Below are 17,608 nucleotides of genomic sequence, written 5' to 3'. Positions count from 1 at the left end.
ATGGGGTTTCATTGTCTCATAATCCATGTTGTGGATTTGATGGGTTAACTTAAGTTGACCCAAATAAATTCAATATGTTGTCATTTTAATATTATTATTTTTTAAAAATATTGTCTTGAATTTTTGTTGATCAAACTATGTTTTTATCAGTTCTCTGAGTTGTTTTTGGATTCATTAAGTCAATCGGGTCAATCTCCACATGGTTTAATTTTTTTTTACTAAAAAAATATTAGCAATGCTTGGATGTTTCTTTTGTATGTTCAATTTTTTTTTTGATCTGAATCACGACATAGCACGGATCAATGATCTAGTCAATATTAAAATGATTTTTTTTTTCAATAATGGATGTATGGTGGTTCTTTCTATGAAAATTCAAGCTATGGTAAATCTGATTGCAAAGAAAATAGGTTGTGAGATTAAGCTTTTGTTTGGTGAGCAAGACCCATGATCATCATGATTAGTACACACTTGATTTCTTTTGAATCATCTTGTGATCCATCACCGTTTTACTTGCGCTTGAGTTTTAAAAGTGCATTTAGTTTGAAAAAAAATATTAAATTAATATTTTTTAATAATTTTAATGTTTTAATATTTAAAATAAAAAAATTATTTTTAAAATAAAAATATTTTTAAAAAATACTATCCGCCATTATTGAATGACTTTTGAATGACTTTTCCATCTTGGATGGTCAAGTCCAAATCAACAATGACCATTATTGAATCTAAACCCCACCATTAATAGATTACTTCATACGTTTGAAATAATATTCATACACTTTGTGGTCATCTTTATAGTCCCCTAAACGTGTTTACGGGTTTTATTTTGGGTTGAGGTTGTGGTTTAAAATGTTTTTTTATTTTGAAATATATTAAAATAATTTTTTTTAAAAAAATAAATTACTTTTTATGCTAACATATTAAAATGATGATGTGAAAACATAAAAAGAATGTGATCACAATTTCAACCGTGCGTTGCAAACACTTATTAGGTACGTACGATCTGTTTGGAATTTATTTGACCCCCATTGAGAAGTTGTAGATTTGAGTTCTTCTCCGTGAAAAAAGAGGTAAGTTTATGGAAATTTCTTTGAATGCAGGTGCCGAAATTACGCCAGAGTCTTCACTGTTTAGTAATTGACTTCCTTTTGAGGCTCTCCATGAATTAACAACCATAGCGTCCAGGTTAAGTAATAGATGCACCCTATCTAGATATCAGAAATGGAGAAGAAACCTAAAGAACCCAAAACGCCATTGACAGGCTTTGCATCAATAAACGAAGACCTTGTTCAAAACATTCTAAAGAGAACACCAGCTACATCCTTCGCATCAGCAGCTTGTGTTAGCAAATCATGGAATCACAATTGCAATCAAATCCTCTCCAAACCAAAGCTTGCTTCTGCCTTTTCTCTCAACCCAGACCCAAAGGTTTGTTGGGCCTTCAAGAAAAAAAAAAACACCGATACTTCATGGTAAAGTCTCTAACGTGAACTGTGCTTTTGTATGCTTTGATGGTGATCAAACAGGTTGCATTACAAGAGGTTGTGAGTAAGGTTCTCTCCGAGCCAATCAGACCCCAGTTTGCCATTGCAAATGTTATTGAGAGTGGTGTTGAATATTTGAGTGAAACACTCTATTTAGTAAGATATTTTCCATTGTATTTTATTTATTTTTTTGTTACAAAGGAAAGCCTCAAACCCATGGCTCTTCGGAAAGGAGGTTATGGATGCCAGTTGAGCTACAAATCCGTTATTAAGATATGTTTTCCGAACTCTTCTTGGCCTTTTTTGTTAATCTAAATATTCTGGCTTGCATTGTTTATGTTGCAGTTAGCGGCAAAACTTGGTTCAAAAACTCCGATTATAGTGTCCTGCACCAATGGAATCATAGGAAGAGATGCTGTTACTAGTGAACATAAAGAGGTCAGTACCACAGTGATTATCATTAACATTTTCACTTCTCTGGTTTTCATGAGATATGAAAGGCAGAATGATTTATTGTCTTCTTCAATAAATTTGCATGCAGGTTATGTTGGAAGATTTTTGGGTTGATGCTGCATCAAAAAATTCAGGCTTTGGTATGCTGTTGACAGTGGGGTATTTACCAGGACTCAAAGTCGAAGCCCTTCCACTGTTAAGGCCAAGAAAGGTAAGCAGATTTGCATTCTTTGGAAAATGATATTTATTAGAGCATGTTAGCCCCTTCTCAGAATGGCATCATATATATATGGAGTGATGCAGTGAATATATAGCGATAGATGAAAATTTGGGGTTTTATAAGCTTTAAAAAGTTTTAAATTTTAGAGAAAGAATCTGTAAATTAAGAAAACTTTGATTTGATATATTTTCTGGCAGTGATAATAATAATAATAATATTCTTAATCTCTTCTGAAAAATCACACAGAAATTGTTTAAATAATAGCTAAAAAAACCTGATTAATGAAACAAAAACCAACCAAATATAATTATAATATAATTCATAAAGGAATCAAAAAATAATTTGGAAAAACAAAAAACAAAACAACATTTTCTAGGTTTAATTTAGACATAAAATGACCTCATTTGGTTACGAAAGGCCAATATATTTTAGAACCAAACCTATAAAACATGCTTACCAAATTTTAACTTGATGTGATGGTCAAATAAGAATTTATATCCATTTTTGTCAAAGAAAAAAAAGAATGAAAAGAAATTCTATCAGTTTGTGATATGCAGTGTATTGATACCTAATTTCACAATGGTCTTGGTCCTTGCCGAGCTTCAATTGTCAAGTCCACCGGTCACAAAGTCTAACTGAATAGACAGGTTTCCATCAAACCATTTAGAAACACAATCCCTTGCTTGAAGAAAGAAAGAATTGGCGTTGGAGTCAGAACTACGATGATAAAACTCTCAGTGTCATAAAAAAAATATACACTAGATTTAATAATTTTATCATCCAAAATTTTTATTGATATTTATACTTATATTTTGTTTGTAATTATTTTATTTATAGAATTACGGATAGAAATTATTCGTTAGAAAAATGTTTATTAGTAATTTTTGATTTGTTGGTAAGTCCGTCGTTATTAAATTTATCGATGACTTTACAAACAGACCATGTTCAGCAGAAAGAACAATTACCTTCTTCAACCCATTGGTAATTCCACCGATGAATTGCAATAACATTTACAATAATTTCTTTTAAACTCTTTAGAATATACCGATGGAATAATTTTATCGATGATTTAATAGTTGCAGGGGCGTTTGCTGTAATTTTTTTCAACTCTTTAGAATATACTGAAGAAATTATTCCATCAGTAACCCTGTTAGTAATAAATTAAAAATATATATTTAAGAAAAATCTATTGAATAGAAATAGAAAAAAAAATAAATTTATATAAAATTCAAGTATTTAAAAATCAATTATCTTAATATAAAAACCAAATATTTATTACAAATTTATACATTCAAATACAATGAAACTAGAATAGAAGCAACGTTGGAGGAGGAGGAGGCTGGTCGTTCTTAGGACTGTGGTGCTAATAAAGAGGTGCACATGTATGACCCATCAGTGATCTCATATTCATGACCATTCGGCGGAGTTCTTCATAATGCGCAAAGAGTCGTTCATATTTCTCATTGAGATGGGTCGTACGTTCTTGCAATCCTTGATTTAATAAGGTCGTGAACTCTGGAAACTGAGTGATTGGGACCAATTGTGAGCACCTAACAGATGAAACACTATAGGTTGCCCACAAGTTCTCTGATGGTGAATATCTGTGCAACTGCTGATAATTTACTGTGATTTGTGCAACCATCCCATAATGGTTCGTCAGAATCTTTCAAAAGATAAAAAAACATGGTCGCGTCTACATTAGATTCTTCATATACGATTAGATATTGACCGGTATGACCTTGATTCATTCTCATCGCATCCATAACCATAATTTTATAAAGATTTCTATATATTATCATCTACAACTCCATGCACTTTGCTAGCACTAAAAGTTGACCCCACCATCATTTCTATCATGACCTCACGAGGAAATATGGTTCTTCATATGCATACCAATACAGTATTGCTCTATGAATCCTTTTTATAGAAGATGCATCGTTACAACTTTGGATCGAGAAATATTTTATTTTTACACCTCTTGCAAGGACATCTAATACCGTCTCCATTAATATTTCTTGGATTAGATATTGTATAATTTATAAAACCCTGAACCCCATTACAATAATTCATCCTCTGCAATTCTTGGGGTGAATGTCGATACATTCGTGAACGATCATCCATCACTTCTATCAAACCTATATAAAAATAATGATGACAACATGTATTAATTAATTACGTTAACTAAATAAATTTGTAAAAATATTGGTTTAGCAGAAGATTATTCAATATATTTTAATACTTCTTTTAATTCATTAATTATCAATTATCTACATAAATATAAATTTGTACACGTTTACCAAAAGTTACAACTCAAAAATGAAATTGAGAAAATATAAAACAGACTTGTTAAACAAGCCATTATTTATTTCATCACAAAACACCTAAGTCAGTAATTCAACATAAGTTTCAACAATTTACAAACAAATATAATTTTATAAAATATAAAATAAACCATAACATGTGCAAATCATAAATCTATATAACAAGTTTGTTTGAGAAAAAACAATAATACAAGTAAACACCCAAACAAAATACATATACTACAAAAATATGCAAAACAATTTAACATTTTAAAATTATGTTCAAATTAAAAAAAAGATATATTTGCTTACTTAAGGTGGAGAATCCTCAATAAAATATCAATCAGAACACAGATGCTAATAAATTGAGTGTTGTGGTGACTGAAAAAGTTATGGGAGGTTGAGTTGTGTTGAGATTGAGAGGGGGTGGTTGTTTTGTTGCAGAGAAAAATTTTATAAGGAAGAAATAGAAATGAGAGAGGGGAAGAGGAGGGTCGAGCGTCGGGTCATATATTAAATATTGCCGACGGCTTTACCCATGGAATTATTTTGATGGTGACTCCATCGACAATTCTGTCTATATCAATGCCACATCACTGTACGATTTGCTTTTTTCAATCTCACTATAATATTTTATGTATTGTCATTGGTATATACCGATGGAAAAAAAAATTTGGTATATTCATGGATGAATTGTACCGTCAGTTTAATTATGTCGATAACTATGTTTGTAAAAACTTATACGTCATCACATTGTTTGGATTTTTTTTATTCATTTTATTCTGATTGTGATTCCCTCATCATATACCGACGACATATTACTATCGATATTTGCCGATAGATTTAGCGATGGAACAATTAAGTCAGTAAATATCACCGTAATATACCGACAGAAAAAATATATCGGTGTTTCTGTTTGTATTTGCTAATTTTTTTGTAGTGATATTGATAAGAAAAATCCATAAATACAATGAAAAATCAACTTCAAAGTTGTGATAAGATGCTAGTAAGTGAACATGCCACTCTCTAGACTGTACGTGTGACTCATCACTGACTTTAAAGTTGGTTTTTTATAGTGTCTATAAATTCATTTTGTCAATATATTTTTTCTGGTACTTAGAGTTTCATTATCAAAACTCTAATGTGTCTCTGATGGCTTTTTTATTATGTTGATTTATTTCATGTCATTGGATCTTTATAATAAAGCATGTTGACTCTTGCATAATTAAGTTAATTATTTGAGAGAGCAAAAACTTGAAATGAAATTTATTAGTTGAAAATTGTGGTAGTTGAAAAATATTTTCTTAGTTGTGATGGTTTAGAAAATAATTTTTACTGCCGTGTTAGTTTATGAAAAAATTCCGCATAGAACTTAATGGATTTGTGGACAATAAATTAACTGATCTTGAGTATTTTCGCTGACATGCATGGTGACCTCAGGCTGGTCCAGTGGCAATGATTGATAACTTTGTGATGGATATCAAGAATTATTCAGCTTCTGTTTCTGGTTCCACATCACCAGCTCTGATCATAATGTTTGGAGTAAGCTAATGCATGCTTACATGCTTCATTCTTGTATGAGTTTCTTGCTAAGATGTGACTTCTGTAATGCTACAGGGTGAAGAGGCTGACCTCAAACCAGTCATGGAAAAGTTGGGTGAGTTTTTTAACAAGGGATGTTTCAGTCTTCTTGCGTTTGATTTTAATTTTATTCCTAGGAAAACGTAATATATGGGCAATAATCTAAAAAATTTAGTCCAATTTCTTTAAAATCTTCAGTTTGTTTCTTATAAATAAAATATGTTTACTCCATTTTTCAGCTTCGAAAAGCTATTTTCTTCAAACCCTTTTCATTCTCTCTCCGTAAGGATATTTATTTGACATATTCAAGCACATCAATCTCTGCTATTCTAAAGCAAAAACTTCTTTCTAATCCATCACTGGATGATGAGAATATTTGAGTCTTTTTTCTGGATGATCAGAATATTGAAAGAATATAAAGATCGGTGGATATGTCATTATGAAGTGGATTAACCTCAAAAGTCTCATGACATATCAACGTGGTTGATAATTTAATAAGGCAATTAATTCTTGATGTCAAATTTCAAAAAATGTGTTACCAGATTTTTTTTTTTATCGGGGTATCTTTACATCCTTTTTAAAGGGTGGAACTAGTCCCGTTCGGGGTTCGTGACTGCCCCTCCCAATAAGTGCGTTTCCTGATAATCGAACTTGTGTTCTCACCCTTATAAGGATATAGCAGTGCCTTAACTGCTAGAACAACATTTCTTAATGTGTTACCAACTTGATAAATTGCATAGTAGAAATATGCTGTATTGGTTCTTGAATTTGAAAATGTATATTGTATGTTGCAGATCATGCCATGTCAAGGGAAACTATCATTGCCGGCGGTATGAGATCCCAATTCCTGTACAGAAGGGGCATAGAGTCAAGAAATATATATGGGAGTAGTACAAAATATTTTACTGATGCAGTTGCTCTTGTATTTGCAAGGGATGAAGACAAACCTTCTGGTATCTCCTTACTTGTCTATGTTTTTGCAACTTCATTCTCCTCGAAAACTGAAATCTAATGACAAATGTTCTTCCGATAAAATTGGAAAGATTAAAAGAAATTAGCATGACATGTAGAGATCAAGAAATGTTTCAAATATTTTTCATTCGTAGATAAAAGAAAAGAATGGAAAGATCACAATGTACTTGCCTTTTTTTTTTTACCTAAAATTATGACATGTTATCTCATATCTCTGCTGCTTCATTTGGCTTAATGTGCAGGTGAAGGGAAAATCCAATTCCATTCTGCAATATCAAGTGGTGTTTCAGCAATAGGACCAAGGTACAAGGCAGTTTCCGTCAAAGAAACTCAATCTGAGACAGGTCTTACTACATGGCTTACTTCCAGAAGAGAAGGAGAACAAGAGATTCTTGGTGGTCAAATGATTATAGACAGCATCGAGAGTGAGGTATGCTATTTTTCGAAAACCATACTTTTACCTTAAGATGATTTCCTTGATTTAGCTAGTTGTTTCTCGTACTTGCTTCAGCTTTGCTACTAACCGAAAAGCCTTAAGACAATTTGCATAGATTTCTCATTATCATGTTAGATTATTTGGTTGAAAGTGTGGTTAATTTTTCATTCATATATGACATGCAAACCTTACGATAGAGTTTTATGTGAGTGGAGTTTTACATCAGGAGTAATTATCATACTCAAAACCATTCAGCCGTTTTAAGTTTTGAGCCTTTTCAACCCATTTAATACAAATTTTACTGTGGCCCTTTTATTATTCATATCGCTTTGAATCTATGAATGGGTTAATGCCTTAATGGGTACGAGGGACTTTTGCTGTCCCTACATCAAGCCATGCAAGAATTTCTTTCAACCCACATACCAATAATCTGAAATGGTCATATGGAATATAGCTATTATTCTTACATTTGGAACTTTTTTTTATAAATGAGATATGTGTTTTTTTATTTTCTCGAAGAAACATCTCAATTTAAAATATTAAGTTATTCAATAAGATTTATAAATATTTTTTTTTGTTATTTTTTAATATATTTTTAAGGTAAAAGTTTTTTAAAAATAAAATTTGTATAGTCCCACCATTATTTTATACTTAATTTTTTATGAATTTAATTAGAAAGAATAAAAATAATAAGACTTGATTATTAAGATTTTGATATATCAAATAATTTTTCTAATCCAAAATGTTAAATTATTGAAAGAGTTATCATTAATGGTTTTATATTACTCTCTCTAACAATATCATTTTTTTTTCTGGCTTTAAAGTTCCATGAATGAAGTTTTCTGCTATTAATTTTTTCAATATATGACAGTTGGTGAACAAAACTGAACTGTTCATTGGGGTTTCAAAACAAAGACAAAGCGTTATTGGGTCAGAGAATCCAAAACTGTTGAGATCCCTGGCTTTACATCAAGTTAAGGGGTGAGATGTTGAACTTTCACCAATATTTATATATGTTGGCATTGTATTTTTACAGAAAGTTTGCCAAGCACTTGAGATTTTTTTTCTTAGCTTGGTTTTAAGTATATTTTCAAAGATTCTCTTCTTATTGAGACATGGATTGCTTGTCAACAGAGGAGATGGAGAGCACCTTTTTGTTAGTGGAGATGGCATCGGTTCTGGAGACTATTTTCATTTCTACCATTCAGATCCAAAGGCCGCATTATCTGCAACTAGTAATGTCTCCAAGTATTTCAGAAACTTGAAACTGGATTGGAGAAGCTGCCAGCTTCATGCAGGTGATGTTGGTAGTAAGGAAGTTGTTGGAGGTTTGGTTTTCTCTTGTTGGGGCCGTGGTGCATCATTCTTTGGACACAGCAATGTGGATAGCTCACCATTCTTGGATAACTTTCCAGGAATCCCAATGGCAGGAATATTTGGCTGTGGCGAAGTCGGACGTGGCTTTACCATGTTGAACGCAGATGATCATGTAGACCAAGAAGAAAAGACTTCGTGTTGCTGTCTACATGTATATAGCACTGTATATGTGTTGGTGTCTTATACTCCAGCACCTCTAAAGCATTAGAGTTCGTCCATCTTCTTCTTGATGGATTACCAGAAGTGCTGATGACTCTCTCTACTATTGGTAGGACTTGTTGTTTTTATTTTTTTGGGGTGAAATATATCTAGTACTACAGAATTCTTACTACATTTTCTGTTTATATTAATTATAATATTCGTATGGATCATATGAGACCATCTATATGAAATTTACAGAAGTTGAAATGTAGATGAAAGATCTAATATTGTACCTTATTAACCAAACTGTTCTTGACATACCTGCTTCAGTCCGGAAAGAATCTGTTATCCCCAGCGGCAGAGTCCACTGCCATAAAACGTAATAACTTTACTATCAATCAAGCCTGATGCACATAATGACATGGCCGACTAGGGTACAATTTCTTTTGACTGATGGGCTAGAGGCCTTGAATATATCCATGAGCATATAATTGACGCGTGACTATCGTTGGATTGGGTTGAGAATTAGTCAGCATGTACTCCAAGTCTAATTCTTTATAGGTTCGGATTAATGTAACTAGCTAAGGTTATTACAGTTAAAGTCGGGATCTATGTCTAAAATTAAGTCTAAAAGTTGTTGTTCGGAGATTTTCTTTATTTTTTTTAATGTCGATTCCTAATTCGATTTAGATTTCCTTTACTAGGTTTGTTTTAGTACTTATTTAAAAGTTATTTTTAGAAACGTTTTATGAATTATTAATTAAATTTTAAAATAGATTAAACAATTTTTCTCTACAGTTTAGATTGTAACTTTAAGCCTTGAGAAGCCCTATCTTCCCCTGCATCAACTACAGTCGATCGTGATGTTAAAATCAGCAAACATTTTAATAAAATAAAACTTCAATGGATGGGTTCTGAATTCAGATTCTTGTGTTCATGGGATCGACCCTGAAGTTGATTTATGTGCGTAGTCGATCCTAATTAATACTTTGTACATGTTTCAGATTCCGGATGGGCAAAGATAACTGAATTTGGAAGTGCTTTTGCATACATTTCGAATACATGCCTCCAGAGTAAGTTCCAGTTTACTTATATTTGCAGCATTAATATAGAAGGTTTAGATAGATAGACTTGCAATAATGAGTGATTTTGAACAGTCAGGTATGTGTCTGTCATAACTAAATGAAGATTTATCTTAAACAGATTGCGTGGATGGTCTAGCAAATACATTTATGAATCAGTGAAATAGATTTGGACCTAAGAGAAGGTTTGGTCGCGCCAAACCAAAATAACATGACATAAATTTTGATCCGATTGTTAGATCACGTTAAAATTTTTACAAGAATTTTTGGAGACTGTTTTTATTACAAACGTGGTTCCATGGAATCACTACTTGGATATTTAGATTTTGAAAATCTTGTTAAAAGATTCCGGTTTTGATAGTTTTTGTGATTTTTCTTATTATTTATAGATTTCATGATTTTTTCCTTTATTATTTTAGATTTTTATTTTGTTTTTTAGTTGATGTAAGGTTTTTGGCTTATTTAAAGCTTATGTAAACCTTCTAAAAAAGAAAACTGAGGGATTGTTATTTTAGAAAAAATAAAACCTGTAAACTTAAAGTTTACATTTGCATTTTTTTTTTCTCATTAAAATTTATGTATTTTTGTTTGTTACTATCTTTAGCTTTTGTCTATATCAGTTTCAATCTGATCCTACAGGGGGCTTATGATTCTGAATACATTCCTTCTTTACTTTGCCTAACTTCATTTGCTTATAAGGTAAGATAGATTTTGCTCAACAGCATGTTTTGATATTTCATTAATTACCCAGGTACTTATGTGCGCCTATGCTATTAGGTCCTGTGCATTTTTTGAAGCACAAAGTAACTTGAGAGTTATATGTGTGGATCTACTGCAGTCCGAGGATGTTATGTGTCAGCCTGATCAACTTGACGATCCTAAGCTTGGAGATGATTACCCACGAGACTGTATTGCAAGGTGAAATGCAGGTTTGTGTATACTATGACTTGTGCTTACAAATGGCTGAGCTTGCTAGAACTTTCCCAGTAGAAAATCCCCAACTAAGACCAATGCCTGGGGTCATTTGTTGTTGCCCTTATGACACTTTCCTTACATATGGATGCATAGATTATTTAACTTTATCAAATCAATGTAATAAGTTCTTAATAAAGTTTTTTTTGTGAATTTAGATATATAGTAAAGAAAAATAAACTTTCAATTGTAAATATTATTATAGGAAAAGAATTAAGGACTCGAGTTCTGTATGGACGTGCACCTCTTGTAAGAATCTAGGACAGTCGGGTTTTACTCACTCACTTGAGCCTACAAAGTACGCTTTTCAGGAAGTGGAATTTCCTCAAATCAAAAAAAAAAAAATAAGAGCATACAAAAAATTAGCGTATAAAATTTGAAAAGGTCTAGAATTTATATTAACATTGATGTTGGTGTTCTAATCCAACACTTTGGCATCAAAATTTGCAAAACGATTGACATTAATAAAGAAAAAATATATATAAAATGAGAGTATTATGTATACTTATAGTAATATAAAAATTAATATATCATAATGGTAGGATAAGCTGATTGATCATTCAAAATTTGTAATAAAATATCAAATTAAAGAACAATTTTAGAATTTAGAAGCAATAAATACACAAGAGAGGAGTGTCGGGCCAAAATCCATTATGAGCCGTGAAGATCAACCCACTACAACTAATGCCAACAGCCCATGAACCATGGGTTAGCTCTGTCACCATCACACCTTGACCCCTCAGCACCTAAGGGTGGTTACAAAATTATTTCCTTCGAACGAATCATTAATAATAGAGCATGACGACATAGATGACCAAAGTCTCATGCAAATAATCAACCCACAACTATTGCCATGCCAATCCTATTTATAAAACCTGGATTCTTCTTACATCAAGAATCTTATAAAAAGGAAAATACTAGGATAATTCAGTTAAAAAACTAGCTAGGTCGATTTATCACCGGTCATTCTAAAATAAAACCCGTTAAAAATTTATTGATTTTTTTTAAAATAAGTTTTTTTATTAAAATATTATTTTTTTAAGTTGATTTTTTGATTCATGACTAGTTCGATCATATTACGAGTCAAATTTTAAAATTATAGTGACAAATTCATGGATTAGTTTTCAAAAGAACAAAGAAAACCAGAGAAAGTTGTCACTTTCACCCCTCAGCACCCAGGAGTGGTTCCAAAGGTCTTCCCTTCAACGAATCATAGATAGAGCATGACGACAAAGATGACAAAGTCCCCGTGCATATAAACAAACAAATTAAACCAACCTCGTTATTAAATTAGCCCTAGACTACTAGATACCATATACCATTACCAACAAATCCTTTTAGCTTCTTGTATCCTCAAATGATCCCAACTTCTTGCCCCGCAAAATGATCCCATCATCCTCTAGGTATCCACACATTCAGACGTTGTTAGTCTCTTGTGTTCTTCTCTTCTTAGTCTTCAAAGTCCAAGCCAAGTGTAGAACAGGTTGTGGCCTTGCCTTGGCTTCGTATTATGTATGGCAAGGATCAAACCTAACTTATATCAGCACCATCTTCAACCAGAGCATTACTGAGATCCTTCGTTACAATCCTAAAGTCCCAAATCAAGATAGCATACGTAGTGATACAAGACTCAACGTACCCTTTTCTTGTGATTGCTTAAATGGTGATTTCTTAGGGCATACCTTTTCTTACATTACTCAATCTGGTGATACTTACCATAAGATTGCAAGGAATGCCTTTTCTAACCTCACCACTGAGGATTGGGTTCACAGAGTCAACATTTATGATATCACTGAGATACCAAACTATGTTCCTATTAATGTAACAGTGAACTGTACATGTGGAGATAAGCAGGTGTCAAGGGATTACGGATTGTTCACGACCTACCCTCTTCGGCCCGACGAGAACTTGTCATCCTTAGAGGCGGAGTCCGGTGTGCCGGCTGATTTGTTAGAGAAGTACAACCTGGGGACGGATTTTAATGCAGGGGGTGGGATTGTTTATATGCCGGCAAAAGGTTAGTTACTTTTTCACTGTAATATTCTTTAACCGTAATTCTTTTAGGCTCCACAAAAATATAGAATTTATACTGTTAATTCTTATCTTGCATGGAGCCAAAATGTTGTGGCTTGGACATTTGGATGTAAAATCTGTATCTTACTCTGGTTTTTTTGTCGAAACATGATATATAGTGGTTATTATATACTCTGCCAACTTGCACCAAACGAGTCTCTTTCTAGTGTATATCTATTGTATTCCCTAGACCTTGTCAATTATATGTAGCTAGGTTGCCCTGTCAACACGGTATTGTGTGTATATATATATAGCTAGAGAGAGAGGGAGAGCTGGAGGGAGAGGGGGAGGGATATTGTGGAGGGATATTAGCTAGAGGGAGAGGGAGAGGGAGAGCTAGTACTGTGATTGAAACATTCCATTAACGTTTTTGAATTGATCAATATCCTCTGCTAATTAAAGGGATTTTAAAACAGATATTTCTAGTCTTTTTTAATAAAATAATGAGAAAGAAACAAGAAACCAGATGCTTATACATTCATAGACATTTGTCATTTACTTATCATTGCATAACAGGAATGTATATAACTAATAATTAATCAGGACTGCATCAATATTTATATGTGTGGGTAATATATATATATATATATATATATATATATATATATATATATATCACCTCTATTTTTTTATTAGAGTTTTAAATTTACATAAGTTTATATTGTTTGTACTATTAATTAATTTTAATTAATAAAAATAAAAATAATGAAATTCTAGCTCGTGATAAGATAAAATTGTATAAAATAATAATTTATTGAAACTAGAATGAGCTATCATTAATTTCATCGCTTAAGAAAAGAGAAATGCAAGGTGTAATTATTTTGTTTTAATTTGGTATTAGTAATAGTTTTCTTATTCTATTTTTTAATCTTTTTAAAAAAGAAAAACATAATTTGTTTCTTTTTATTGTTTTTTAAATTAAAATATGCAATCATTTATCATGATTTTTATTTTTTAAAATGTTTTTAAAATAGCAATTATTACAATTTAAATTGAAAATCAGAACAAACAGTTTTTAAAAAAAGTTTTAGAACAAAACAGCAGATATGGACAAAAAAAACCATGATGATCCTCAAATTGCCCTTTAGCCCAGACTAAAAATAATAATACAAAATAAGACATAGTTCAGGCCCATCAACAGAATACTAGTAAGCCCAGCTCAGCCCAGAACCCTCTGTTTTGGCGGTTATATAACCGTTATAACTGCCACATTTTATTTCCATTATTAAAAATATAGACACAACATTGAATTTAATTCCATATTTTTCATTTCTTGTACATTATGGCCCATAACTTTTGGCTTTTCTATGTTCCACAGATCCAACTGGAAATTATCCTCCTCTAAAGATGTAAGACTCCACCACCCTAGCCATACTTCCCTGTCTGCTAACTTGAATGCTGCGATTTTTTGACTCATGTCCAATCACCATTTATTTTTATTTTTATTTTGCAGTGCAACTGGTAGGATCATCTGGTCTTCCTTGAGTATTATTTTCTTCAACTCTCAAATTTTTTTTATCAAGAAATGTGAAGATATATAGGCCCTGAGCTTATGTTGTTATGCATGGCCATTTCAAGCAGGAATCTCAAGCAGAGCCATTGCAGGCATATCTGTTGCAGGAGTTGCTGGATCTTTCTTTTTGGCATCTTGTTTTTACTTTGGATTTTATAGAAGGAGAGAGGTTGAGGCATCATTGTTCCCAGAAGCAGCAGAAAGCCCCTATATTCACCACAGACATGGTAACTACTTATTTCTGTAGTTTTTTAGTTAACTGATGAAGGATTTGCAATGCTCCATGTCCCAAATATGGGGCTATGAGGAATTGACGCAGCCAAACCTATTCCTTAGAATTTAAGAAACAAAGAAGTAATAATTTCTGAGAAGGATAAGGATAACAAGCACAACGCAATGTTACACTTGTAACCTCTATGACTGTTCATGTTGTGCAACGGATGCTGCTCCCAATCTACATCCTTGGTGGGATGGGAGCTAACTCTCGAATCATTCTCTAAGCACCAACGCAGTGCTTCACTTATAGGCTTGTGTCTGTTCAAGTTGCGCAATGAGCCCTGCTCTCCTGGGCCTAGGGCTTGGTAGGATTCCTCGTATCTCTTGTGGTTAGCTTAATTTTTCTCTGTACTATGGTTTTAGGGTCTGGAAATATATTGGAGCAGACTTCGGAAACAGCTGCTCTTGTTGGTTCACCGGGGCTAACAGGTTTTACAGTGGACAAATCTGTGGAGTTCTCTTATGAAGAACTTGCTAAGGCTACTAATGACTTCAGCATGGATAATAAGATTGGACAAGGTGGGTTTGGAGCAGTGTACTATGCTGAACTAAGAGGCGAGGTTCGTAGTCATGATCTTTATCCTTCATTGATTCATCACTAAGAAATCTACAAGAAAGCAATAAGGAAACTCATAACAGGATTGAATTGTTTGAAACTAACCACTGATTTGGCTCACTCTTTCCTCCACCTACGTACTGTCTTTGAAGAAAGCTGCAATCAAGAAGATGGATATGCAAGCGTCGAAAGAATTTCTCGCTGAGCTGAAGGTCTTAACACACGTTCATCACTTAAATCTGGTAATTAATATTTGATCCCTTTATGTCTGTCATGCTTAGGAACTTGGCACCATTAAGCAGTTAGTCAGGAACTTCTGTTGAATAAACAACTTGATTAATTAACCTCATTTGATCCTTGATAATCTTTCGTTACTGTCTTGAGACAGAAAAAATGAAAATAGTAAGGATAGAGTCCTTCCTGTTTTGAAAGGACAAAAACACTGCAAAAATGTCAGATTTATTTTATGGTTTTCTCTTTGTCCTTCCACACAAGCACGTTTTTGTCCCTTTTATCCTGAGATACTAACCAAATACAACCTAAGTATTCAATCATCTTATGGCCATCATATCGCTTGCGAAACAATTTTGGGCAGGTGCGCTTAATAGGATATTGCGTCGAAGGTTCCCTATTCTTGGTCTATGAGTTCATTGAGAATGGAAATCTAGGTCAACATTTGCGGAGTAATTCGGGTAAGGATCCATTGCCATGGTCGACTAGGGTACAAGTAGCTTTGGACTCAGCCAGAGGCCTTGAATACATCCATGAGCATACTGTACCTGTATATATCCACCGTGATGTCAAATCAGCAAACATTTTGATAGACAAAAACTTCCGCGGAAAGGTTCGCAATCTTCCTGTATTCCTATGATAGCCTCTGAAGTGTTTTTATGTGAAGTACTCCAAACTAATATTTTGTACAGGTTGCGGATTTTGGTTTGACAAGGCTTACTGAAGTTGGAAGTGCTTCATTGCACACACGCCTTGTCGGTACATTTGGATACATGCCTCCAGAGTAAGTTTTCTCACTGTAAAAGGTTTCAGAATCTGTCTCAGGATAGAATTATGAGTTTTTTTTTTCCACTTTAGTTGCATTTTCTTACAAGATAGGAATCATCTGTTAACAGGATGTTTTGAGATTCCACTAACAGCGATACTTGTCTGTGACTTAGTTGCTACAAATGATTTGATTGATCTTGACATTTCTGTCCAGGTATGCTCAATATGGTGATGTCTCCTCCAAGATAGATGTATATGCATTCGGAGTTGTGCTCTACGAACTGATATCCGCCAAGGAAGCTGTTGTCAAGACAAATGAATTTATCACTGAATCCATGGGACTTGTAGCTTTGGTTGTTACTCTTTCCATTAATTCTCTTCGCTCTAGCACATAAACGATCTCTCAATTTTTTTCTGCTATGATAACCTGAGCTATATGCCTGGATCTGCTGCAGTTTGAGGAAGTTCTGGGACAGCCTGATCCAAGAGAAAATCTCCCTAAGCTTGTTGATGCTAGGCTTGGAGACGACTACCCTCTTGACTCGGTTTGCAAGGTGATATTTGATTCCAGAAAATGCAAGTTTGTCCATGGTGGACTAGTGTCAGCACTAAATGTCATGGTTTGGTTTTGTTCACAGATGGCCCAGCTTGCCAGAGCTTGCACACAAGAAAATCCGCATGTAAGGCCAAGCATGAGGTCGATTGTGGTTGCACTAATGACACTTTCCTCTTCAACTGAAGATTGGGATGTTGGTTCACTCTATGAAAATCAAGCTATTGTCGATCTAATGTCAGGAAGGTAGCATGTGGATTGCAATGAGAAGACAGATTGTTTTCTTCCTAGATTCATTTCATGTATAATTCTCTCCTTCTTTAATTTCTGCATACCTATAGAATTTCTCTCAGGAATTTTGAAAAATCAACAACTAAATTCCAAAGCCTGACTGAATCCTTAAATGATCTTTCTTCATCAGTCCATGCTTGAAAACGACTTTAGGATAATGGTTGTAGAAAAACTACAAAAACCAACAGGACTTTGATGCAAATGGACAAGTCTCTTGGGCTCTTCTGACTAATTCCAGGTCCTTCCATGAAATTTTCTAAATGATGATGACAAAAGTACATTGTTCCCCAAAACTTTCCCCGCACTTTCTCAGCACACACAGTAGATTAATT

The 17,608-nt window shown here is 33.4% G+C and overlaps 2 protein-coding genes across 3 annotated transcripts; both read left to right on the top strand.

Moving 5' to 3' along the window:
• Window positions 1-872: 872 nt before the first annotated feature.
• LOC7484539 (F-box/LRR-repeat protein At5g63520) lies at window positions 873-9,191 on the top strand. 2 transcript variants are annotated; one of them, XM_052456924.1, is made up of 11 exons: window positions 873-989; window positions 1,098-1,425; window positions 1,524-1,637; window positions 1,827-1,919; window positions 2,023-2,145; window positions 5,895-5,996; window positions 6,072-6,111; window positions 6,830-6,988; window positions 7,250-7,437; window positions 8,315-8,424; window positions 8,578-9,191. In XM_052456924.1, exons 2-11 carry the CDS (start codon window positions 1,219-1,221, stop codon window positions 9,026-9,028), a joined length of 1,587 nt encoding a protein of 528 aa, XP_052312884.1. In that variant the 5' UTR covers window positions 873-989; window positions 1,098-1,218; the 3' UTR covers window positions 9,029-9,191. The 2 variants fall into 2 exon arrangements, with proteins under 2 accessions (XP_052312884.1, XP_052312883.1); XM_052456923.1 differs by lacking the exon at window positions 873-989 and having other exon boundaries at window positions 1,016-1,425.
• A 3,119-nt stretch (window positions 9,192-12,310) lies between these two features.
• LOC7484538 (lysM domain receptor-like kinase 3) lies at window positions 12,311-17,389 on the top strand. The gene is made up of 10 exons (XM_052445186.1): window positions 12,311-13,032; window positions 14,407-14,437; window positions 14,680-14,828; window positions 15,241-15,437; window positions 15,586-15,675; window positions 16,029-16,277; window positions 16,357-16,448; window positions 16,647-16,785; window positions 16,888-16,986; window positions 17,071-17,389. Exons 1-10 carry the CDS (start codon window positions 12,399-12,401, stop codon window positions 17,233-17,235), a joined length of 1,845 nt encoding a protein of 614 aa, XP_052301146.1. The 5' UTR covers window positions 12,311-12,398; the 3' UTR covers window positions 17,236-17,389.
• The last annotated feature ends 219 nt before the right edge of the window (window positions 17,390-17,608 follow it).

Source organism: Populus trichocarpa, chromosome 11 (genome assembly GCF_000002775.5).
Source record: "Populus trichocarpa isolate Nisqually-1 chromosome 11, P.trichocarpa_v4.1, whole genome shotgun sequence".
In the NCBI taxonomy this organism is placed as follows: Eukaryota; Viridiplantae; Streptophyta; class Magnoliopsida; order Malpighiales; family Salicaceae; genus Populus; species Populus trichocarpa.
The sequence above is the reverse complement of the archived record's forward strand: the minus strand, read 5'-3'. Positions and strand labels throughout refer to the sequence as shown.